The 21,939-nt window shown below is 48.2% G+C and overlaps 8 protein-coding genes across 8 annotated transcripts; 4 read left to right on the top strand and 4 right to left on the bottom strand.

The window, feature by feature from the left end:
- Positions 1-895: 895 nt before the first annotated feature.
- On the top strand, positions 896-2,512 carry CTRU02_210088 (uncharacterized protein; the record flags this gene model as incomplete). The annotated part of the gene is made up of 2 exons (XM_036720908.1): positions 896-1,405; positions 1,451-2,512. 2 exons carry the CDS (start codon positions 896-898, stop codon positions 2,510-2,512), a joined length of 1,572 nt encoding a protein of 523 aa, XP_036587748.1.
- Positions 2,513-2,726: 214 nt separating this feature from the next.
- Positions 2,727-2,828, bottom strand: CTRU02_210087 (uncharacterized protein; the record flags this gene model as incomplete). The annotated part of the gene is made up of 1 exon (XM_036720907.1): positions 2,727-2,828. One exon carries the CDS (start codon positions 2,826-2,828, stop codon positions 2,727-2,729), a length of 102 nt encoding a protein of 33 aa, XP_036587747.1.
- A 4,529-nt stretch (positions 2,829-7,357) lies between these two features.
- Positions 7,358-9,286, top strand: CTRU02_210086 (Lysophospholipase; the record flags this gene model as incomplete). The annotated part of the gene is made up of 1 exon (XM_036720906.1): positions 7,358-9,286. The coding sequence occupies one exon, from the start codon at positions 7,358-7,360 to the stop codon at positions 9,284-9,286; it is 1,929 nt and encodes a 642-aa protein (XP_036587746.1).
- A 435-nt stretch (positions 9,287-9,721) lies between these two features.
- Positions 9,722-11,100, bottom strand: CTRU02_210085 (FAD binding domain-containing protein; the record flags this gene model as incomplete). Its single annotated transcript, XM_036720905.1, has 2 exons — positions 9,722-10,036; positions 10,099-11,100. The coding sequence occupies 2 exons, from the start codon at positions 11,098-11,100 to the stop codon at positions 9,722-9,724; spliced, it is 1,317 nt and encodes a 438-aa protein (XP_036587745.1).
- Positions 11,101-12,184: 1,084 nt separating this feature from the next.
- On the bottom strand, positions 12,185-12,971 carry CTRU02_210084 (fluconazole resistance protein 1; the record flags this gene model as incomplete). The annotated part of the gene is made up of 2 exons (XM_036720904.1): positions 12,185-12,466; positions 12,531-12,971. 2 exons carry the CDS (start codon positions 12,969-12,971, stop codon positions 12,185-12,187), a joined length of 723 nt encoding a protein of 240 aa, XP_036587744.1.
- Positions 12,972-13,628: 657 nt separating this feature from the next.
- On the top strand, positions 13,629-14,381 carry CTRU02_210083 (dienelactone hydrolase family protein; the record flags this gene model as incomplete). Its single annotated transcript, XM_036720903.1, has 1 exon — positions 13,629-14,381. The coding sequence occupies one exon, from the start codon at positions 13,629-13,631 to the stop codon at positions 14,379-14,381; it is 753 nt and encodes a 250-aa protein (XP_036587743.1).
- A 476-nt stretch (positions 14,382-14,857) lies between these two features.
- On the bottom strand, positions 14,858-19,341 carry CTRU02_210082 (multidrug resistance protein; the record flags this gene model as incomplete). Its single annotated transcript, XM_036720902.1, has 10 exons — positions 14,858-15,525; positions 15,581-15,811; positions 15,868-15,983; positions 16,041-16,570; positions 16,660-16,829; positions 16,896-17,640; positions 17,717-17,863; positions 17,929-18,208; positions 18,268-18,924; positions 18,980-19,341. The coding sequence occupies 10 exons, from the start codon at positions 19,339-19,341 to the stop codon at positions 14,858-14,860; spliced, it is 3,906 nt and encodes a 1,301-aa protein (XP_036587742.1).
- A 1,185-nt stretch (positions 19,342-20,526) lies between these two features.
- On the top strand, positions 20,527-20,958 carry CTRU02_210081 (uncharacterized protein; the record flags this gene model as incomplete). Its single annotated transcript, XM_036720901.2, has 1 exon — positions 20,527-20,958. One exon carries the CDS (start codon positions 20,527-20,529, stop codon positions 20,956-20,958), a length of 432 nt encoding a protein of 143 aa, XP_036587741.2.
- Positions 20,959-21,939: the final 981 nt, after the last annotated feature.

Below are 21,939 nucleotides of genomic sequence, written 5' to 3'. Positions count from 1 at the left end.
TATGTGTTGTTGCGTTGCGGCGTCAATCACGGATTCCTTAATAAATGGATTTAATCCGTCTTCAGGTTTGATGAGAAAGTAGCGAATTAAACCCAGGATGCAAACATGGACATTGAGTCAATGCCACAATGGATTCGGAGCTACACATGGCTGCAAGTAAGTTCCCTTGTGTGTCCTGCTCAATGAGGGCTTATTGTCGAGGTGTGCAACGTATAACCAAACTAATTTAAGACGCCTCGTTCACACGGCATAAATACCTTTTCATTTTTTCAATATGAGAGTAACACACACCAGAACAGTTATTCGTCCAGGTACGGATTAGGTCCGCATGTCTCATCATCGAAGCCTATATCCTGCGTTACTTTCCTAAATGAATGTTTGCCAATATAATAACAATAGTATGTAGTATTTGATCAAATTTATTGCTACAAAGTTTCAAATGCTTACATCATGTGACCTTAGTAAAATGTGGAACTTGGAAGGAAGAAAGTTTTCATCGCAACCTGACTTTGCTGTGTAACTTTCGGCCCAAAGACTTTCCGTCAATCACGATGATGACTAGTGAAGCGAAAGAGCCCATCCCATAGATGGTTCTAAAGGATGAAGGTGGTCTGGAGGGGGCCATGTTCTTGAAAGTACGTTCGACAGAGGTGGGCCTCCTGCATTTAAATACTGACATCCTCAAGTGAGAAAAACGAGCGATAAGATTTTGAGCTGTTTGGGGGCTGCGGAATTCAAAGGTCGATGAATTTCCGTAGTCCCCATCCTCTGGCAATGCAGTCTTTTAAAAGAAGATATTCAATGCCACCTACCTCATACACCACCATCTCCGATGGAAAAATCGACTACTCTAATCAATCAACCTCGAAAATACTCCTGATGAGCCTCAATCATTATGCCTCTCACTCCCCGAATGAACCCATACACGCGAATTTTGGCCCGATTGTATGAGGCCATTATATCCCTTTGGATCCTACGGCGTGTGAACGGTCCTCATTTGGTCACTTACCTAAACGATAACTATTTGCAGGGTGTCCGCCGAAGATTTCTCAAGAACTTGTGCTTCTTCTGCGATTACAAAAAAGGGGGAGAAAGTACGACAGCATTGGGCTTAGAGGAACAGGAGGGATCATGCGTTTTTTGGATATCCTCAAACGAGGGTGTAGGCGATCATGTTGTCCTGTTTCTAAACAATGTCCTCGCGATGCTGAAAAGAGTCGATGAGTCGAAGAAAAACCGGGCAAGCGCAGTAGCAGATCTGATGGCCTACTATGCCAAATTCGCCGCCCCACGAATGAAGAAGGAAACCAGAATCTTACACAACGCTATAAAAAGGTGCCTTGAAGTTTCAGAGGCTTCTTCTCCCGCAGAAGGTACATGCGAGTTTTCTCCTGTAACGAGTCTGGGAACAAAGAACTGAGCGCATTTAGGAAACGTCCTGATTCCGTGGCTGCTCCACCTTCAAGATTCAGCATTTGATAATGTTGTTATGTGCAAGAAAGCCTATCAAGTTAGTCATGATCATCAACTACAACTCCTTAAGCGCCTGGGACAAGAGCCAGATGACTCCATTGGCCAAGGTCCCGCGGCCCAGGCCTTCCGCGATGCAAAACACATGATAGGCCGCTTGGCAGCACATGCGCACGCTGTTCATGAGCTTTTTGACGATTCGGAACGGCTACAGAAACTTCTTGAATCATATCGTGTAGACAAAGTCGATACGCCTCTGCCCGCATCGGTTCCTCCGGGTGACTCTCACACAACCTTAGCCGGCGTTCTTAAGCGCCTTTTACCGGCGAGAGATGACCGTTACGAGTCCTACCTGTGTTATCTCAAAAGAATGGACTCTCAACTCGGCATTGAAAATACTCTTTGTACCAAGCTTAAACCAGGAGCATTGAAGCCTTGCGTTCATGCCGAGATTCAAATGCTACATCACTTTCACGACACCAATCGTCAATATTTTGCAAACGATCGCTTTGTTGCTTGCAGCAAGTTTGCGTGCATACTTTGCGAATCGTTCTTCCGAAATCACCCTGCGAGGGTCATACTTCTTGACTCTCACCAAAAGACTTATCCGAATTGGGGTGCGATACAACTTCCAAGAGGCGCGAGTGACCCAGGCTGGCAAAATTGGCGCAAAATCATGAATGATGTGATACACGACATCAAAGCTATTGTTGTGGATCAAATTTCTCAGCAACTCGTGTCAAGTATGAACCATCCTGACTCGATTTCCCAGTTTACGGCCTCTGTGGACGAAGCGCATGACTCTACAGGCTCAGAAACAGATTACTTTGAATACTTGAGTAGTGAGTCAGATGATTGTAAGTGTCCCATCTCTATGGTCGTGTTCTTAGTAGTTAACCAGAGGATAACCACAGCACATAGCTCAACCAGCACCGAGCTGGCTGTTCAACTAGCACATACGTCTGTCGAAGATCAACAGTTTTCAGACGACGACGATGGAGAACATGGCGCTCCGCTTAACCAATTTTGCCCAAATGTATAATTTGTTATTTGAAAAGAGCGACTAACTGTCAAATCGTTTACACTTCCGTACATTTTTTGAGTTTCTCTGGTGTTCAGTATAGTTATCTCAGCAATTTAGTGAGTGATGAGAACGAAAAAAATTGAAAAAGAGTTGGTGCAAAAACACAACACCATCCTACTTGTGCCTCTGTTTTGCTCTGATGTGTTTTTTTAGATTGTCCATTCTGCTGAAATCACTGTTGCATCGACAAAAGTAGCGAGGCCTCAAAAAATGAGTGTCGTAGTGGGTTTGCATGTCTCTTCTCCAGGCAGATCGATTTTGACATATTGGGCATATGACAGGCTTGAAGTGAGATCGCAGGTGTTTCCTGGCATGATTGAGCATGGTAATAATTTTGATTCGCGGACATGACAGACGGACCTTCTTTTGCCAGGTGTGGGATACTCTTTTTGACAGCCCCGCCAGGTACAAAAGTAAACACCATTGACGAAGCCTTCGTGATCGGGAACCACTGGCATTGGTTCCTCGTCAAATTCCTGCTTCAAGGTCGCCGTTTCACAATCTAAAAATCCAGGAACAGTATCAATCACTTTTTTGACGAAAAAGTGTTCCGGCTCAGCTGCTGACCCGCCAGTTTCTGAAGGAGTCCACTCCTGTTTATAGAGGAAGTTCTGACTGCTGGGCGACCCCTGGCTCTACAGAGTTGAATGGGCTTCGCCTAAGCCGGGTACCTCCATCTGATAAGCAGGAATGTTCGGAGAGTCTGGCAACTGGGGGTTATATAACTGATATTCCTTCATCAGTGTACTGTCAGCAATGTTTCCTAGCAGCATATAACCAAGACCGACCCCGCGGACCTGTGCTTCACTGACCGGCTCGCTGGAAAGCTGCGCCGTAAAGGCACCTTCTTCACAATCACTAGACCCCAAACCTCCGTACAGTACCATAGGAGAGTTAGCTGAAGTTTTTGAAAGGGGTTTTTAGGAGGAACAGACGATGCTCACTCATGACTGAGTCCTTTCATACTAGTCCTCCCCTTTCTTTCTTCCCCCACGCCACGCAGATCAATTTCGAAGTCTTCATTAGAGTAGAGGCTTAATATTTATTATAAATAAATGACATGTGATATTCGTCTTACCTGATGTGTATGTACCCATGCCTGGGTGCTCGTAAGGTTGACCTATAGCGTTATGCTTTTTCTTTCTGTTGGGCAACCATTACGGTGACCATCAAATCACATTCTCTGTACATATGTGCATCAACAAACCTAAGTCCAATGGGGTCTGTGCCGAAGGTGAACGCATAATCAAATTTCACATCACCAAAGTTACACTTTACGGGTGATGACTTCTCCTTGATGAAAGGTTCAGCCAATGGTGACAGGCATCAGCGACAACATATGCCTCAAGTATACATATGTTCCACAGGGTTTTGTCAGAATAAGCACTGGTATTATTATTTCAAGAATTCAAGATAACCAGCAGTTCCATGATTTCGTCGCTTGCCTGTACAGTTCTTTTGGGGAGGTTGTATCCAATTAAATGCTGTCGAGCAAAAAACACAATTCATGAAATCCGGTGGAGCCGCTACGCTCAGCCTCTATGACTGACCTTGCGTTTTGAAAAATCAGCAACCAATAGGCGCAGATCCGGAATGGTGTAATGGTCAACATTTGACGCTCTCATCCGAGAGCTCCGTCAGGCTCGGGGTTCAATTCCCCGTTCCGGAAATTTTTCACAGGCTAGCTGTGAGGCTTGGGAAATTCGTCTATGAGTTCTCTTTTCTCCTTTCCGTTTTTCTTTTTTTTTCTTTCTCCTTTTTCACGCTGAAATTAGAAACGTAGTATTTGATATTGTAAATGAAATATGATCTGAATAATTCGTCATGGGAGCAGATGCGAACCCCGTTGATTAGCGAGTAATGGAAAAGCGGCGAAGCGAAGCTGAAAAGATGTTAAAATGATGTCAAAAACACTAGCAACCCTCGAATTACATGACTATGAGGCTAATAAAAAGACAACTTTTCTAGACTTCGTGTCAGAGAACGGTAAGTCATTAGCATCCCATTGAGTACTGACGAGTAACAGGTACATCGCATGCAGGGCACGAGCCACTTCGACACTGGTAGTACATCTTTTTCTCGAATAATGAGTGTGTTGTAGTTCAGTATTTGGAAACATATGGACCTCATATTGGATCACTTTGTCCTTGTTGACAGTCAGGACTCGATGGTACAGATGTTTTATTCTTAGGTAGGAAACAAAAGCATCGCTGTTCGAGCTACATCTAGGTCGCCACTGGCAAGACTGGGGCCGGGGGCGGCAGAATTTTCGCAGCATATCACTGTAGGGGCTGCACAGTATTGCTTCTCCTTGCATCTAAGCAATATGATCTTACATTCAATCTCAGGTCTCTTGCCACTTCAATTATTTACGTTTTGTCTTAACAACTGTGAGATAGAAGTCGGACTTGCCCACATATTATGGGCCGGCTATGGAGGGGGGTGTATCTCTAGCGACTAGGATGTTAGAGACGGCAAGGCATATTATCGTGGTAGGTAATCCGTGGCGCCTGGGGCGTGTCCTCACAGCACTGCCTCTTATCCCATATTAAGCTCGAAATCCTGACCTCAATCATAGAGCCCCTGAAAAGATACAGATGCTGCATGCAAAAGGCCGAGATTCGATACCCGAAGCCATATTGACGAGGGTCATTATAAAAGTGATTTAAGTGAGGGCTAGTGTTCTGGTGTTCGGCACTTTGTCCAGGCCGAAAGGCTAGTCTGCTTTGGCAGGTCCAGCAGGCAGGTTGAAGAGTTCCTGAATAGAACTGCTGTGATCCGCGGCTTGCGCTCTTTGTATCTATTTGATATCTTCAACGCTACGACTGCGCTTTGATTATCCAATGATGGAGACAGGAAACCGAGCTTGTTAGGTAGCATGGTGGTAAAGAGACGTCACAGTCTAGCACTACATCTGTTTGAGAAACGGATTGCCTTAGCTCTTGTCTTCTGCCAAATCTTCTTGTCAAGTCAGCTTTTTTTTTTAAAAAAAAGAGAAAAAAAAAACAATAGAAAAAAAGAACCCTTTCAATTGGAGCATAAAAGATTCTGCCACATGCGTGTTTGTGTTGATGTTCCAAAATACGAAAGACGACTTCTCGCCCGCCAAGATGTAACGAGGTGGAACAGGAGACGACGATAGGCAATGGCAAGGCATAATATCGATAAACACCATTTTGTGAAGGATTGTGTAGCATTAGCTTAGAACTACTTCAGGATATGATTAGCAGTTTGGCATTAGAAATAACTAACATAGAAAGATGGATGATGCGCCACTTATGATCTGGGTTCTCTCGCGTGCGCTGGTGGCTATGCGATAACAAGACCTGGCCAGCCCCTCCATACTGCCCTGAGATCGTGGTTCGCGAATTCGGTCAAACAAGCATGCCTGCCCAAACCAAGAACCTATGTCTTCTGCTAGCTAAGTGATCGACTCTTGAAGCAAATGGTCATGGTGAGGGGTTTCTGAAATGGATATGTTATATCTTCGAAGTTAGTCAAACACAGTCGGTAAAAAGGAGGTACACGGTTTGGCTCAAAATCATCTTTGAAATGCTTGAGGCGCTTGCCCAGGAGGTAAAGGTGTTAAATCAAATTCTTGTCTCAGATAACGCCACACCCGAAACTAGAAGCCGCACACATTGCATTCTCGACGTTTTTGCCTCGTTCAATGAAAATTTCGCTTGGTCGTTTGTAAAACTCCTCGCTATAACACCCCATTGTTTCTATTCATCTTGGTTTATCTGCCCTTTAAATCTTTATCCAGTAGTCAAAGTTACGTGTCATGGTAGTCCAAACTACATCGTTACTGAGTATCCGTGAGAGTGAGACCACCTCCTCTATGTCCTCTACCGTAAGTGATTTACTAATGATGCTCAACGCCTCTGTCTTATCCTGCCGCAGCTGCCTACATCACAAAGCAAAAGCTCCATAGGCACAAGCTTCGAGAGCCTTCATCTATCTCACTTTGTCTATTTGCACATAAAACCTCGTTGTCCAGGGTGCGATTGGCAACTCTCCGAGAAACCCTACTGTCTACATCAATACAGTGAAGCTTAAACATAGGTGCTCTACAGCTCCCATTCTCGTTATAGTTGGTGGCTGTTCTAATATTCATGAGAATAGAAGCTGGGATTATATGTCTAGACGGACCTCTCATGTCTTCAAACCCACAGGCAGGCTTCTCAACCAGCAATTTTGTCTAATCTGAATCCATCCAATTCTCAACATTAAATTAACAGTTCATGTGGCACTCACTCACAAGTCGCTTCACGCAATACGCCCCCTCATGTCATGCTATGCCGTGTTATGTCATGTCTACCCTTCACCGGGCCGCCTTTCATAGGCACGGCCGCTCCATGCTATTACCCAAAGTAGTAAACGACGGCGTCCTCGCACTCCGACACAGCACCACAATTATCTCCCTTTCCTAAAGCAGACGACGGTGTTCCCGCACACCGACATGGATTCTCGCTTTCGCTCTTGTCGCTATTAGACTTTATATCGGCCGGGCGAAAACAGCTCCTGCTGTAATGAGTCCGTGGAAGAAGCTAATGATTTTACATCCCCCGTTCAAGTCACCGGATCGACACAGCATCTTGCGCTTAGGCAAAATTATCTTCTGTGCCATTTTTTGCTGCCGTCGCTGCCGAATTTTCTTTAGTTTGGCTCCAGCCGAGTTTATTTACTTTAATACATTCTTTTCCTTTGCCATTCAAGATTTCTGTTCAACGTAATTCCCAAGCTGCGTATAATAGACTTCTCACTCGCCGACCAAGCCCAGAGAATAAACAGCAAAACAACATGTTGCTCTCATATCTAGTGGTGCTGACTGCTGTCGCCGCTCCAGTTTGGACGGCAGATTCCGCGAAGCCAATCGCAATGGGAGGCCTAGATCACCGCGCCCTCCCGGACTCCCCCTCAGGGGGCTACGCTCCGGCTGTGGTCGACTGCCCGTCTGATCCTCCTACTATCCGGTCCGCCGCTTTTCTTTCGCCAAGCGAGAGAGACTGGCTTCCACGCCGGCGAAATGCTACTATCGAGCCTATGCGCGAGCTCCTTACCCGCGCCAATATCCCGAACTTCGACGTTAATACCTACATTAATCGCGTCCGCTCCTCGCCCTCTCAGCTACCTAACATTGGCTTAGCTGTCTCAGGAGGTGGCTACCGTGCCCTTATGAACGGCGCTGGGTTTCTTTCTGCTGCAGACAGCCGGACTCCTGACTCTACTCGGGCCGGGGGAATTGGTGGCCTCCTTCAGTCAGCAACTTACCTCTCTGGACTTTCTGGTGGCGGCTGGCTTGTTGGTTCTATCTACTCGAACAACTTCTCCTCTGTAGTCGATCTGCAACGCGGCTCCAAGGGCTCTGCTGTCTGGAAGTTTGAACGCTCCATCTTCAAAGGGCCTAAAGAACCTGGCATCTCTATCCTCAATATTGCGGACTACTGGGCTACAATTGCCGAGCAGGTTTCAACTAAGAATGCTGGTTTTGAGGTCTCTCTTACGGACTATTGGGGCCGCGCTCTCTCCTACCAACTCATCAATGCTACCAATGGCGGTCCATCCTACACCTTCTCCTCTATCGCCGATCAGCCAGACTTCAAGTCAGGCCAGCAGCCCCTCCCTATTCTGGTGGCTGATGGCCGCGCCCCAGGCGAGCGGATTATCTCTCTGAACGCTACTGTTTATGAATTCAACCCGTTTGAACTTGGAACATGGGACCCAACCGCTTATGGCTTTGCTCCGCTCCGCTACCTCGCCTCTAACTTTTCTGCCGGTCGTGTCAATGGGTCTTGCGTCCGCGGCTTCGACCAGGCAGGCTTCGTGATGGGCACATCTTCCTCCCTATTCAATCAATTTATACTACGGAACTTATCATCAGAAGGCGTCCCGGAATCTCTCCAAGACACAATAAAAGAAATCTTAAAAGCCCTAGACCAGGAGAACAACGATATTGCCCAATACGCCCCTAATCCCTTTTTCGGCTGGAACCCAAGTACAAACCTCAATGCAAAGGAGAAGCAGCTATCCCTGGTTGACGGCGGTGAGGACCTTCAGAATATTCCGCTTCACCCACTTATCCAGCCTAACCGCGCTGTGGATGTAATATTTGCTGTCGACTCGTCCGCAGACACTATGAACTGGCCCAACGGCACCGCGCTCCGTGCGACCTACGACCGCATAACGCACCCTATTGCAAACGGAACAGTTTTCCCATCTATCCCAGATGCAAACACCTTCGTCAACCTCGGCCTTAATAGGCGACCTACCTTTTTCGGCTGTGATGCATCAAACTTTACCCTTCGCGTAAATCAGCGCGTCCCGCCGTTGGTTGTATATCTCCCTAACGCGCCTTACGTGGCCCATTCTAACGTTTCCACCTTCGACCCGGACTACGAGACCAACCAACGCGACGCCATAATCCAGAACGGCTATAACTTGGCTACCCAAGGCAATGCCACCGTCGACCCTGAGTGGCCGCGCTGCGTCGCCTGTGCTATTATATCGCGAAGCATGGCGAGAAACAGCGATAAGGTTCCCGAGGCTTGTAACAGCTGCTTCCAGCGCTACTGCTGGAACGGCACACTCGACACCCGCGAGGCGCATTACGAGCCTAATTTCATCATTGGTAATATTGAGACCAAGAGCGGTGCAATGAAGATGAGCGGAAGCTATTGGACAGGCTTGGTCGGTGCCGCTGCTGTTGCGATTTTGATGTCGGCCGTCTAAATATGTGCGTGGGTAGGGGGTATTGATGGTGTATCATGAAACCTGCTTTCATACCACAAAGACTGTTGTATCATTACTCCTCGAATGGAATAACCAGTATACTAGATAATATAACAGTTTGCCACGATGTTAGATTCCTACATATTCGGCACCAAACACATGGGTCCAATTTTGCAGCTAGAAGTGTAACCAGCATATCAAACTATCTTAACCTATCTAGTTACTGAATCGAGACATAGCGGTATAGCGACCAAAGCAAGACAGACACTGTAGACGGACCCCTCAAACCAAGATCGTCTTCATTTAGGTGTCAACGATTGCGACAATCAAGGCTTAAACGTAGTGATTATTTAGTAAAAGGGAAAGAATGCTGCTCTGAAATTTTTCAAAAAGCTTTCGTCGCCATGCTATATATAATATGGTCATCCATCAGCTCTAGCCAACCAAAGCCCTCATGTCTGTTCGCCATTGCTCAACAAATTGCTTTGCGAAACCCTTCTTTAGGGTTCTATTGTCATTAAGCAGCGCGCTGATCATCCAATCATCCGTAATTCGATCTGGGTCGCTGGCACAACGCAGTTTGTTCTGAGTCGTTGTAGGGTCGACGAAGAACTGGAACACTTTTAAACGCTCGTGAGAGTACACATCGAGAATACTGAGCGGATTTCCCTTGTTAATTATGAGTTCTAGTGCATCGGACAGCGCATCCGCATCAAGGAGTCCGTTGGAGAGACCCATTGCTCCAAAAGGCTTGATGGGGGAACACGACGTCAGCATTGTGACAAGGCATGGCGGGACAGGTGCACACCCACATTGTTCAGATGCGCGGCATCTCCGGCCAGCACGCATCTTCCGCGCCGGAACGTAGACGCGCAGAGTTGGTGAATTCGGTAGAGGGCAACATGAGTCACTTCAGTTTCGAGCGGTCGGGGCCCGGGCACCATCTTCTCCATGAGTGTTTTTGTATATTCCGCGGATATGAGCTCCTCATCTGAGAGGTCGTCTTTGGGGTCCACAGCAGCTGCAACCCTGAACTTGCTCTTCTTCCCAATTTCGAAACGGTCTAGCGGGGTGATGATGCCAAAATGCACGGGGTGAACGATAAACGAAGTAGGCATTGCCGCAATATCCGGGGGGGTCTCGAAGATGCAGTCAATGGCAACAAGCCTTTCCGGCCAGCTATGGCCTTTGAATGGTATATCGAGGAGTTTGCGGGTAGCCGACTTGGCCCCATCGGCGCCTACCAGAAATGACGCCGTGTAGGTTTCTTCTTCACCAGTATCGACTCTTTTGACGCGGGCATGGATCTCGTCTCCGTTGTCCTCAATTCCTATTAGTTCACAACCGAATTTTACGGAAACTCGGCCGGTCAATATGGCTTCGTCGTAGAGTAGCTTCGTTAATTTACACTGCGGAAGGAGGAGAGCGGATAGAGGCTTCTGGCCTGGCCCGACTTCGATTGGAGGAAATGCCATTTTAGCAATGATATCACCTAATCTTTTCCCACCGTTGTCGTCGTCAGCCAAAGGCTTCCTCCAGCAAAGACTATTGCTGTGGGTACCAATAGCCACTGCTTTGTCGAGAACTCCAGTTCGAGCCAGGGCAACCAAGGTTGCGCCATAATAGCCGGCTGCTCGTGTTGTGGGATTCAGCCCGATATTCTTTTCAATCATGTCGACATGGATTCCGGATTGGGCAAGACGCAAGGCAACGGTTAAGCCAACAGGACCTGCTCCGGTGACAAGAACTTTGCTTACGGTTTCCATATTGTGATGATAAAATGATGGAAGTAACTGATCGTTTGGACAGAGCATAAGCCAGAAAATTCAAGGGGGTAAGACCGTTCCTTTGCAAAAGAACTATATACTCATGGCTTAAATACATCTGTTAAAGGCTGTCGGAGGGAGTGGATTCCTAGACGGAGCGTTCTCGGGTAGTCGGCGTCACACAGGCCGGTGTCCTATTCTTCATCAGTTAGATCACCTGTATAGTGCTTGAAGCTAACTGTGCAACATCAATACTGAGGACAATGTTGATTTGGAAGAGTTCTACTTGCTGCATTAGAACTCCTCTGCATCTAGCCGTTTGTAGAACCGCTGTCAACTGGGCTAGCCCCCTGGATGCAACACTGGTGGAGAACCAATGCATGATCTGCGCGTGGAGCCGGAAAACCGGCCGGTCTTCGCGCTCAAAAAGAAAAGCCGAACATGTTAGACGTGATGGTACTTGTCTTAACCCCATTTTTTGCTACGCAAAATGGAGTGTCATCCAGCAAGGATTTCCCTTCGTAGTGCTCTTAATCCCTTCTCCGCACTTAATATCTCAGGTTTGATCTACCTCGTAGCCGGAGCTTCTCACCGTCTAGTAGCAAGATCCATGGAACAGGGATAAATGCTACCCCAAGGAACCCCAACAGACTGTTACCCCAGCCGAGTCCAAGGGAAGCGTACATCTTTTGTGTCGCCAGAGGTTATAAGGCGCCGGCGAACGATCGCAAAATTGTGTTTGCAGCTAACGCGGAAGCAGCAGCTCCAGAGTCGAAGGTGTCCACAAGGTATATCATAGTCGGCATATACCCCAAATTAGCTGTTGCTGACCCGAACCATGGTCTTTCACATACCATAACAAACACAAAACGACAAATGTTGTTCCAACAATAGGCATCATCCATTGTATTTTCTTTTCCACTCCCCAGCCATACCAAAACATGGCAATAGGAATCGTAGGGACCACACAGGCCATTAGGGGAAGCCTATCTTCAGGCCTAACTTGCCCATTCTTCGACGCGCGCGATTTGGCGATTGTGTCGCTTGCAGTGCTCTGAACTAGAACACCGGTGAGCATGCCTAAGCCTGAACCAATATACGCAAGACCGGATGTAGAGGTGGAAAAGCCGTACTACCCCTGGAACACGGTTGGAAAGCTCGCAAAAAGGAAAAACATCAGCCCGAAATTAAACGCCACAGCAAGTGAAAGACAGAGAACAACAGTAGATAAAAAGAGGATTCTGACGGGTCGTAAGACGCCTTGCGAGAAGCTCGTTCCGACGGCTGAAGTTGGGAGGAAGGACGTCTCATTGCTGATACATATGTTGCTCTGTCGTTGATGTTTCCGCGCAAGAATGATTTTTGGTGAGGTTTCCCTAAGAAAGAAGACGGCGGGAACGGCAACAATACCACTCTAAAAAAGGTCAAATTAATTAAAAACTCGATTCGAACATGCAGAACTTTTCTTTTCAGCTTACCGCAATTGCCAAGATGCGAAAACTCCAGCGCCAATCCAAATCCTGCGCAATGAAGCCGCCTGCAATGGGGCCAATAGTAGGACCGAGCATGGGCCCGAGGATGATCATACCCATCCATCGGCCTCTTTTTTCCCTAGGTATAACGTCCGCTAGAGTACCACCGCTCAGAGCTTGCGAAGCTGCGGCAGCACATCCGCTCAGGAACCTGAAAAGGATGAATTCGGCAAGGTTCATGGCAAAAGCACAACCAGTCATGAAGGCGACAAAAATATCGCTGGTAGCCGCGTAAACAGGTAAACGACCGTAGATTTCTGAGAGCGGCGCAAAGATCACAGTCCCCAGTGCGAGCCCCAGGATGTAAACGGCAACGGTCATTGTGCTTAGAGTCTGATTTGTGAAACCGAACTCTGTCATAATCTGCTTTGCTCCCGGAACAAACATTGTAGCGGCAAAGTTACTGTCCTTCCAGTTTCAGCATGGGCTCGTAATCACAGTCAGAGTCAGATATATGGAATACTCACCCTATCAGCAATATCATTGCAACAATGATTACCTGCAAGTGCCGTTTGCGGACAGGCCAATTTAGAGGATTCTTTGGATCGTCAAACCCATCCCAGCTTGGCTGTTCGGCAGCTTGAGAAGAAGCCACGGCAAGGGTCCCATATTTACCATCTCTTAATAAATCTGTGTTAATTTAGCATCACTTCCAGGCACGACGCCGAACTGCCCATCTTTGTCCGACATTTCTGATTATAGGTCAGTAAGGTGATAAGCTGTCCAAAACGACATGCCCGTCTTCCGATCTCCCGAGCTGGAGTTCCACAAATTTTAACGAAACGAGGGGCTCGTCGGACTTTTCGCTGTCCGAAATTGACATCGGGCTGTGCCGTTTGCAGAATTGCAAATGTCAATGATTCGCCATCTGTTTGAGCGCTGTGGTGAATTTGTTGGCTGATTTGAAATCTTCAACACGCGATTTTGAGCAAGTTGAGAAATCTGTGATTAGAAAGAAAACATATTTAAGGCCAATACCTCCACAGGGTCTACAAACAGTTGCCAAAATAACCGACCTCCATATTTCTCGCTCTTTGCTTCCTCATGGCTGTCTCTCCTTGCTGCCTTAAAGCCTTCGAATGGGACGGTACTCCCTCTGGTCATGAGGGAACCCTTGCCAACAGAAACAGTTACATCACTGGCCAAAATCCCCACGTGGCGGTGTTAATCATTCATGATATCTTCGGGTGGACATTCAGCAACGTACGCCTCCTCGCTGATCACTATGCTCGGGAAGCAAGTGTCACTGTCTACGTCCCAGATTTCTTCGGGGGCGAAGTACTTCCGCAAGAACCTCTCCTCGCGGGTCGCCTTCATGAACTTGACCTCGACACATTCCTTTTAAACAACTCCCGAGAGGTCCGTGAGCCGGAGATATTTGACTGTGCCAAGGTCTTGCGGCAAAGACACAAAAAGGTCGCTGCTGTGGGGTTCTGTTTCGGGGGCTGGGCTTGTTTCCGCCTCGGCGCAAGGGAGCACGCAGTTAACGGCAGCCCCTTGGTGGATTGTATATCTGTCGGTCATCCTTCCTTCCTGACGGAAAAGGACATCGACGAGATAGCTGTTCCAGTCCAGGTGCTGGCTCCTGAGCTAGATCCTATGTATACCGCCGAGCTTAAAATGTACACCTTGAAGACTCTTCCCAAGCTGAACCTGTCCTGGGACTATCAGTATTTCCCCGGTCTTGAGCATGGCGCTCTAACTCGTGGTGACCCGAATAAACCTGGAGAGCGAGATGGAATGGCCAGGGCCAAGGAAGCCGTTGTCAGCTGGCTGAAGGTATTAGTACAGGGATAACGAGGCAGAGATTGGGTCTAAATTCTCTTTTCTAGTGACATGTCGTTTCACTTCTTCGGTATCTGGTTGGCACTGAAATTTTTTCAAGAATTACTTGGATAATATCATCAATAATGATGCCTCATGCTCAACAGGCCCTCTTGCTAGTTTACTTATAATAGATGCTGGAAAGTCGAGAGCTGTTCTGCAAGAGGGACATTCAACTCTTGATGACAGTCAACTACCTATGTTTTAATTTTAAGTATAACGGGGCGGGGAAGGGAAGCCTTTTTTTTTTTGCTTCAAAGGGAACTCGCCAGCTTGTTAGAATAAATCGCTCAGCGGCGTTATCGCGGAAACATCAAGGCGACGCCAGTATATTTGTGATCCACCTTCTAACTATGCAAAATCGTTTATATACAAAAGGAAAAAAAATAATCTCTGTAAAAGATTGAAAAAAATTAGAAGTATTCCGTCGTTTCAGTTTGTCTCGTGGCCTACGCTCCCTCGATACTCTGCGCCTCGCACATCTTGCTGTACATGCCTCCCTGGCGGATGAGCTCGTCGTGCGAGCCCGCCTCAGCGATGTGTCCCTCGTAGAAGACGAAAATGCGATTAGCCTGACGAACCGTGGATAGACGATGGGCAACGGCGATGGTGATGCGCTTGCTCGAACCCGCAGCCTCCATAAGCGCAGCCTGAACAATTCTTTCCGAATCAGTGTCGAGAGCACTGGTGGCTTCGTCCAAGAGAAGGACATTGGGGTCGCGAATGAGTGCCCTGGCAATTGCAATGCGTTGTCGCTGTCCGCCGGATAGTTGACTGCCGCCGGTAGTGCCGCATGGCGTATCGAGGCCGTCAGGCAGCGAGCTGACAAAGTCCCACGCGTTAGCGGCTCGTAGAGCACGTTCTAGTTCAGCATCGTCTGCAGTCGGGAGACCCTTTGTAGGCGCCGACTTGGTAAGGTCGAAATCCTTGCCCATGGAAACATTGGCTCGGATAGAGGCTGGAAACATGGTCGGTTCCTGTTGCACCAATGCTATGTTGCTTCGATACAGCCAAGGATTCAGGTCCTTGAGGTCATCCTGCTCATCAATGATGATCTGACCACTGGTAGGGTCGTAGTAACGTTGCAGCAGCGAAATCATGGTGCTCTTACCGCAGCCTGTTGAAAATGTCAATATCTCTGACGATCATCAATGGGTAAAACCATAACGTACCCGATGCACCAACAAAAGCCACGAATTGGCCAGGCTCAATCTTGAGATCGGTACCTTTCAGGACTCTATTGTCCGGGGCCAAGGGATATGAGAATTTGACATCCTTGAAATCATAGCTGCTGCAACCAGTTCGAGGAGCGCGGTCCTTGTTTTCATCCGTCTGCCGAACGGTTGGTTGGAGACTAGTTATCCAAAAATAGTAGTTCGCCGCATGGTTTGCTTTCGTGAAGCCTAAAGAAGAGTGTCAGAAATTTTGGAATCTGTCGAGCGTGTGATGCTTAACTCACTGCTGGCAAAGCTAAAGAACTGGCCGGCAGCCTGACCCGAATAGAAGAGACCCATGAATGAGACGATAAACTGATAAAAGGACACTTCACCCCGCGATAGAAGCACAGATCCCCACCTGGATTTATGTTAGTAAGTTCTTAGGGCAATCATAGTATCCCGCTCATTGACTTACCAGAAGCCGAGTGCGAGGACAAAGTGCTCAATAGCCTGTGTCAAGGCAAACCACACCCTCATGAACAACGTCGGACGCCTAGACCCAGCAATAGCATGGTCCAGTTCGTTCACATACTTGTCCAGGAGTTTGCGCTCGAGAGCAAGCGAAGAGACAGTTCGGATAGCCATAATAGACTCGGAAGCGATGGATGCACTATGAGAGAATCGCTTGTCAATGTCCGAGTCCATCTTCGTTTCAAGACGAAGCTGGGTCCATCCAGCAATAAGCATAGGTGGTACGGCAGCAAAGACGCCAACAAGACCTAACTTCCAAGCGATGACGATAGAGATAATGCTCGATGCAACAAGGTTGATAACCGCCATAAGAATGATTGCGATTGTGAACCCCATGAGCTCTTGAATCGCAGCAGGATAAGATGATAGTCGGCTGTTCATAGCCCCAACAGTGTTTTCGCTACGGTCATAAAACCGAAGGTCCTGACGTAGAAGGCTATCGAATATTGAATCTCGGAAGCGTTGGTTGAGGCTCTAATATGGATGTCAGCAAAATGTGATCTGGCAAAAGATAGACTTTGTTCAAGCTCGGGCCATCCAAGTTCGCAACAGTGAAAACTCACCTGAGCAATCACATTGGTTGACCAGCCTAAGATAAAGTAGACCACCAAACAACCAAGGGACATAACAAAGAACATAAGAGATATGAAGTTTCCTCTTGGTACCATGTCCGGGGCCGTGAATAAGTCCATGACACCGGCCAACAGGAAGGCCTGACCTGGATACGAAGCCGCTGGCAAGGAGTTAGAACACAGACCTCCTCGTTGATTTTAGTAGGCGTTTAGGGGGAAAAACTTACCACCTACGGTACATGTGGTGGCAATAAGAAGGTACCACCATCGGAGGTCCCAAGATGCCAAGATCACCTTAACAAGCGTCCGGGCGAGTGACGTCTTCTTGTAAGCATCAAAGTCTTCCCTGTCCTTTAGCGAGGCTAGGTGGTTCGCTTCCATGGTCGTGTACTTGGCTAGTGACTTTGTCTTCTCAATCTGTTCCACAACCTCGTCCTCTTGACTCTGCTGTGACGAGTCATCATGAACTGTTGGTGACAGATCTTGAACTTTAACAAGAGCTGAATAGGTGCTAGCTTCTGCCATAAGCTGTTCATGTGTGCCCTGTTCAATGATCTTACCACGGGCGAGCACAACAATATTATCAGCATTACGAATAGTCTTTAACTTATGCGCGATAACAATCGTGGTTCTGTTCCGAGATGCGCTGTCCAGCGCCTGCTGTACAATACCTTCTGCGTGAGGATCAAGGGCACTGGTGGCCTCGTCAAGGAGTAGGATCTTAGGGTTTGAGATGATACTGCGTGCGATAGCAACTCTCTGTTTCTGACCGCCCGAGAGAAGACCACCCCTCTCGCCAATTGGCGTGTCATACCCCCGAGGGAGTTGCCTGATGAAATCATCGGCGAAGGCGGTGACGGCGGCTTGCTTGACGAGCTCAAGTTGCTTGACCCGTGGTGCAGACTCCCACTCGGTACCGACAAGGCCATAGACGATATTCTCAAAGACGGTCCCATTAAAGAGGACGGGTTCCTGTGAAGCATCAGTACAAAAAGGGAGAATCACAACGAGACATCCACGGCTCACGAAGCCAACGGGAGGAACTGACCTGCTGCACCAGCCGGATGTTAGTCCGCAGCCATAGTAGATTAAGATCCTTGATGTCGACGCCATCCAGCTTGATGCTGCCCGATAACGGGTTGTACCAGCGCTCAAGAAGGCCAACGACGGTACTCTTGCCTGAGCCGCTAGGTCCCTGGTAAGACAAAATGTTAGTTTCTCCCGTCTCGCAGTGGGCATTCTGCAGAAGGAGATGCGTACCACCAATGCAGTGACCTTGCCAGCGGGCATAGTGAGAGAAAAGTCTTGTAGTACAGGATTTTTGGGCCTTGTTGGGTATGCGAAACCCACGCTGGAGAAGTCGATAGTGCCCGTGATGCTGGTAGGCTTGTTGCCTGAGCTAGAGAAGGGGTTGATCTCAGACTCCCTGTCGATAAGAGCAAAAAGCTCATTGGCAGCTGTGCTTGCGCGGCCGAACGAAACGAGATGAGGGGCAAGAGCATTAATCGAAGAAGCGGATATAATGACCGAGAATAGAACACTTGAGAGCCAAGTCAGCAAAGTTTAGAGAACCCCCTAGATCTGGTATCAAGGACTCACGTGAAGACAGTACCGAAGCCAGCAACCTCACCACGGCTAATCATAGCAACACCTTGCCAGAATGCAAGACCCATACCTGCGAAAATAATAAAGTACTCGCCGCCAAACATGATACCATAAAGCCAGTTCTTGCTTTTGCTCAAGTCGAAGGTCTTTTGGGTATAACTAGCATACTCACGTAATAGTCGAGGTCGAAGGTTGAAGGCCTGGATCGTTCTAATGCTTCCGAGAAGGCTCTCTGAGTAGGCGTCAGTCTGCGCGTTATTCTTGATAATCTTTATTTCGCTTTTGTAATCCAACACAGACATGCTGCCAATAACGATAAGAAGAGCCGGCACGATGCAGATCAGTATCAGCGTTAGTTTCCACTGAGTGACAAAGGCAATGATGAATGCCCCGATGAAGGTGGCAATCGCTTGAAATACTTGGCCGAGCTTCTCGCCGGCGCCAGCCTGGATGAACTTGCCATTGGCCACTGCTTGTGCTGATATGGAGCCGCCTAATGCCTGGTCGAAGAAGCCAATTTCCTGAGAGAGGGCGGCGCGGAAGTATTGATGACGGATGTTCCGGGTTAGGTTGAAGGCAACTAGTGTCATCAAGGTCGAGTAGATGTAAGTCAAGCCGAACCTCGCGATGCCGATATAAACAAAGTAGAGGCTAAAAAATGACCATCAGCTGTGTTCTCGAGTTATCGCTCAGAGTCCCGGCTTACGAAAACTTGGAGACCTGGGCCATGTACGCCGGACCCAGATTCGGTTGTGCCCCGGTGGCGCCAGACAGCACGTTGATAAATTGTCCGATGACGAGGTTGATCAGCGCCACAGCCACCCCAGAACCTATGGCAGCAATGATGGCAACGGCTTCCAAGATGTAGTCGGTGGAGCTGCCATATTTGAAGATTCGCTGTTCTAAGTGGAATGTAGAGTCAGCAATGTTTCTGTGGAAGGGGGTATTGTCTTGCGAGCCTTTTCTCGGACGTACCCAGTAGCCTCCCCGGTCAGGCGCGTCACCGTCTACTTTCTTCGTCTCTTTAACCGGCGCGTCTAGAGCCTGATTCTGGGTCACCTTGTCCATCTCCAGCTCCGCCGTCTTTTCAGACCTAACGTTCTGGGTTCTTGCCATTGTGGTTGTGTTCGTTGCTTAGGAGAAGGTCTAGGACGAGGACACGGGCAGACGTAGAGGATGCCAGAGGCAATACAGCCTCGCAAAAAAGGGACCACGGCACTGTGCGCTCTGCGTCCTAGAAAGAGAGGTCAAATGAGGCAAAAAAAAGTTGGCAAAGTAAATGTTATGGTCGGAAGCAGGCTTCGACTACAGGGCTTCGAAGTGGTTGCAGGAGCATGAGAGCAGTCTTAACCAGGGGAGGGAGCTAGGTTTTAATGTTGGGTACACACGTTCCGGAGGGTATTATGTGCTACGTTGTAAAATACAGTAAAGGGGTCAAATGAGAATGCTGACTTGGCATTCTCATTTTCTTGATGTTGTCTTGGCTTGATCCTGAACGCGGAGCTTCGGTGGTCGGTGCACGCGGGCGCCGGCGGCCTACATGGTCTCCGCCCTCCGCCCTCCGCCCTCCATTCGTGCTTCAGTCCCGCCTAAATCAGCGATTTCAGCAATAACCTGCCACGATGATCACATTCTATCAGAAAGCCGACCACGATACGAGGGGTTACTTTTGGCCTGGATTGATCGTCATCATCGCTTGGCACAGTGGAGCAGACATCCAAAGTAGCCCTTCCTGTACCCAAATGTCCTCCTGAGACTTTGAGCGGAAATTTAGACAAGCTGGGCTTGATAACACGGCATTACCGATACCAGCATTGACCCACTGCGGGATCTGTCTCGCCCGCTGTCCGCGGTGGAGGTGACTCTATTCACTGCTGTGGACACTGAGTGGGATCCGTTTGATACTCTCCCTTCGGTTCGACTTTGATGGCCAGATCGCATCATGTTAACCCAGACAGTTCTTTGTTACTACGAATCGGCGCAGATGGCGAAGGTCCGAGGAAATCTGAGGCCGTTTGAGCGGTGAAAGCTTCTGGGTGCTGTATATATAAAGAGGCTAAGAGTCAGGGCTAACTTTGCTCTCTTCCATGACATTGTTTCCAACTCAACGCCAATTTCAAAAGAAAAAAAATACAAAGCAAACACACGTATCTTCTCCAGTAAGTTCGCCGATATTCAAACAAGAGGAAGTTGTGCCATCAAGTAGGCCCCATTCTGACGTATCGTGCACCATCTAGTACCTACCTGGTCATCATGTCGTCCGACGGTCCTACTCCGACTTTCTCCCTCAACACCGCAACCAAAGGCCCAGCGGCCGCCGAAGCCTTCTTCCAGGCTCTCGGCTTCAAGGTCCTTGCCGACTGGGGTGACGCGAAGTTCAAGGCCTTGCTACTGCCCCCACCTAACGAGAACCTCTGCCTCATGCTCCATGACCACAGCCGCTTCAAGGAGTTTATTCGTCCCAACACCGAGATCTCCGACGCCAGAACATCGACCGAGGTCGTCTTTTCTATTGGCTTAAAGGCCCGAGAAGACGTCGACCAGTGGCTTGCGAAGGCCAAGGAGGCCGGCGCCACACTGGATCCGTATGTGTCCCCAAACAATGCGAAGGACATGGGCACGTATTCCCGCAGCTTTACGGACCTGGATGGACATATCTGGAAGCTTATAAGTGAGGCAGCGTAGGACGGTGAGAATGAGTAGAATTGGTTTGAGCGAGGAGAAAAGGGGGTCAGTGGTGCCCTTATCAACCTCCTCCAACCATTGTCCTAGTCCAACGAGAGAAACCCATACCGTAGCAGCAATATCAAGAAACGCGGCCAACATCTTCACAGAGTTGTCAGCAGGTCTGTGGTGCCGCGGACACGCTCAGAGATTTTAGCTGCCGTAGTATTAGTATCGCGACTATTTCACAACATTACAACGAGTGAATCACTTTCATTGTTAGCAATGGTGAACCTCTCTTATAATTTCTGAAAGGTTGGGCTAGTGCCTTAATCTCCGCTCTCTCAGGGCATCTCATCGTCCTGCCGTGGACGGAACTCTGCATGTAATGTAATGCCGCGCTGCCTAAATCAAAGTCTAACCTGATTTAAACTTGGGCTTTTTGTCAAAAGATAGTGGGTGATCACTGAAAACCTTAAACTTCAAATGCTTGGATTGATCATGTGATACTAGAACCTATCTCTGCCAACGCTTTCTTTTTGGTATAGAATTTCGCTCAAAGTCGCTTGCGCCGCGTGTTGGATAATTCTTCATTGTTCCTATGCTATCATTTCCACTTGTCGAGTCATGCTGCTGACCTCCACAGTTATCATGAATAGGCAGCGAAAAGAGGACCGGTGATCTTGCCTATGTCATGACCTTCGAGTCCAGTAAGTTTAGCCACAATAGAACGATCAAATACTTCCATCTGTATCAGCTGTACCAAAATGACAAACTAATTAATGTCCTACCGTGTTAGTAGGTCTTACAGTCTTGATGTTAACTGACACGCTAAATTCTGAACAGTAGGGCTTAGCGGAGCATTCTAATTGGCTGCGTCGTAAAAGACTAAACTTGGCGCTGTTTAAATAACTTTATCGAGCGATACGGGGCAAAACAGCAAGCTTGGCAGCTATTTCCCCGGTGCCCGAGGAGCGCGTGTGCTGGCTTAAACATTCAACG

This window comes from Colletotrichum truncatum, assembly GCF_014235925.2.
Source record: "Colletotrichum truncatum strain CMES1059 chromosome Unknown Contig_0006, whole genome shotgun sequence".
NCBI classification, from domain to species: Eukaryota; Fungi; Ascomycota; class Sordariomycetes; order Glomerellales; family Glomerellaceae; genus Colletotrichum; species Colletotrichum truncatum.
Note: the sequence above shows the minus strand (reverse complement) of the source record. Positions and strands in the feature narration are given on the sequence as shown.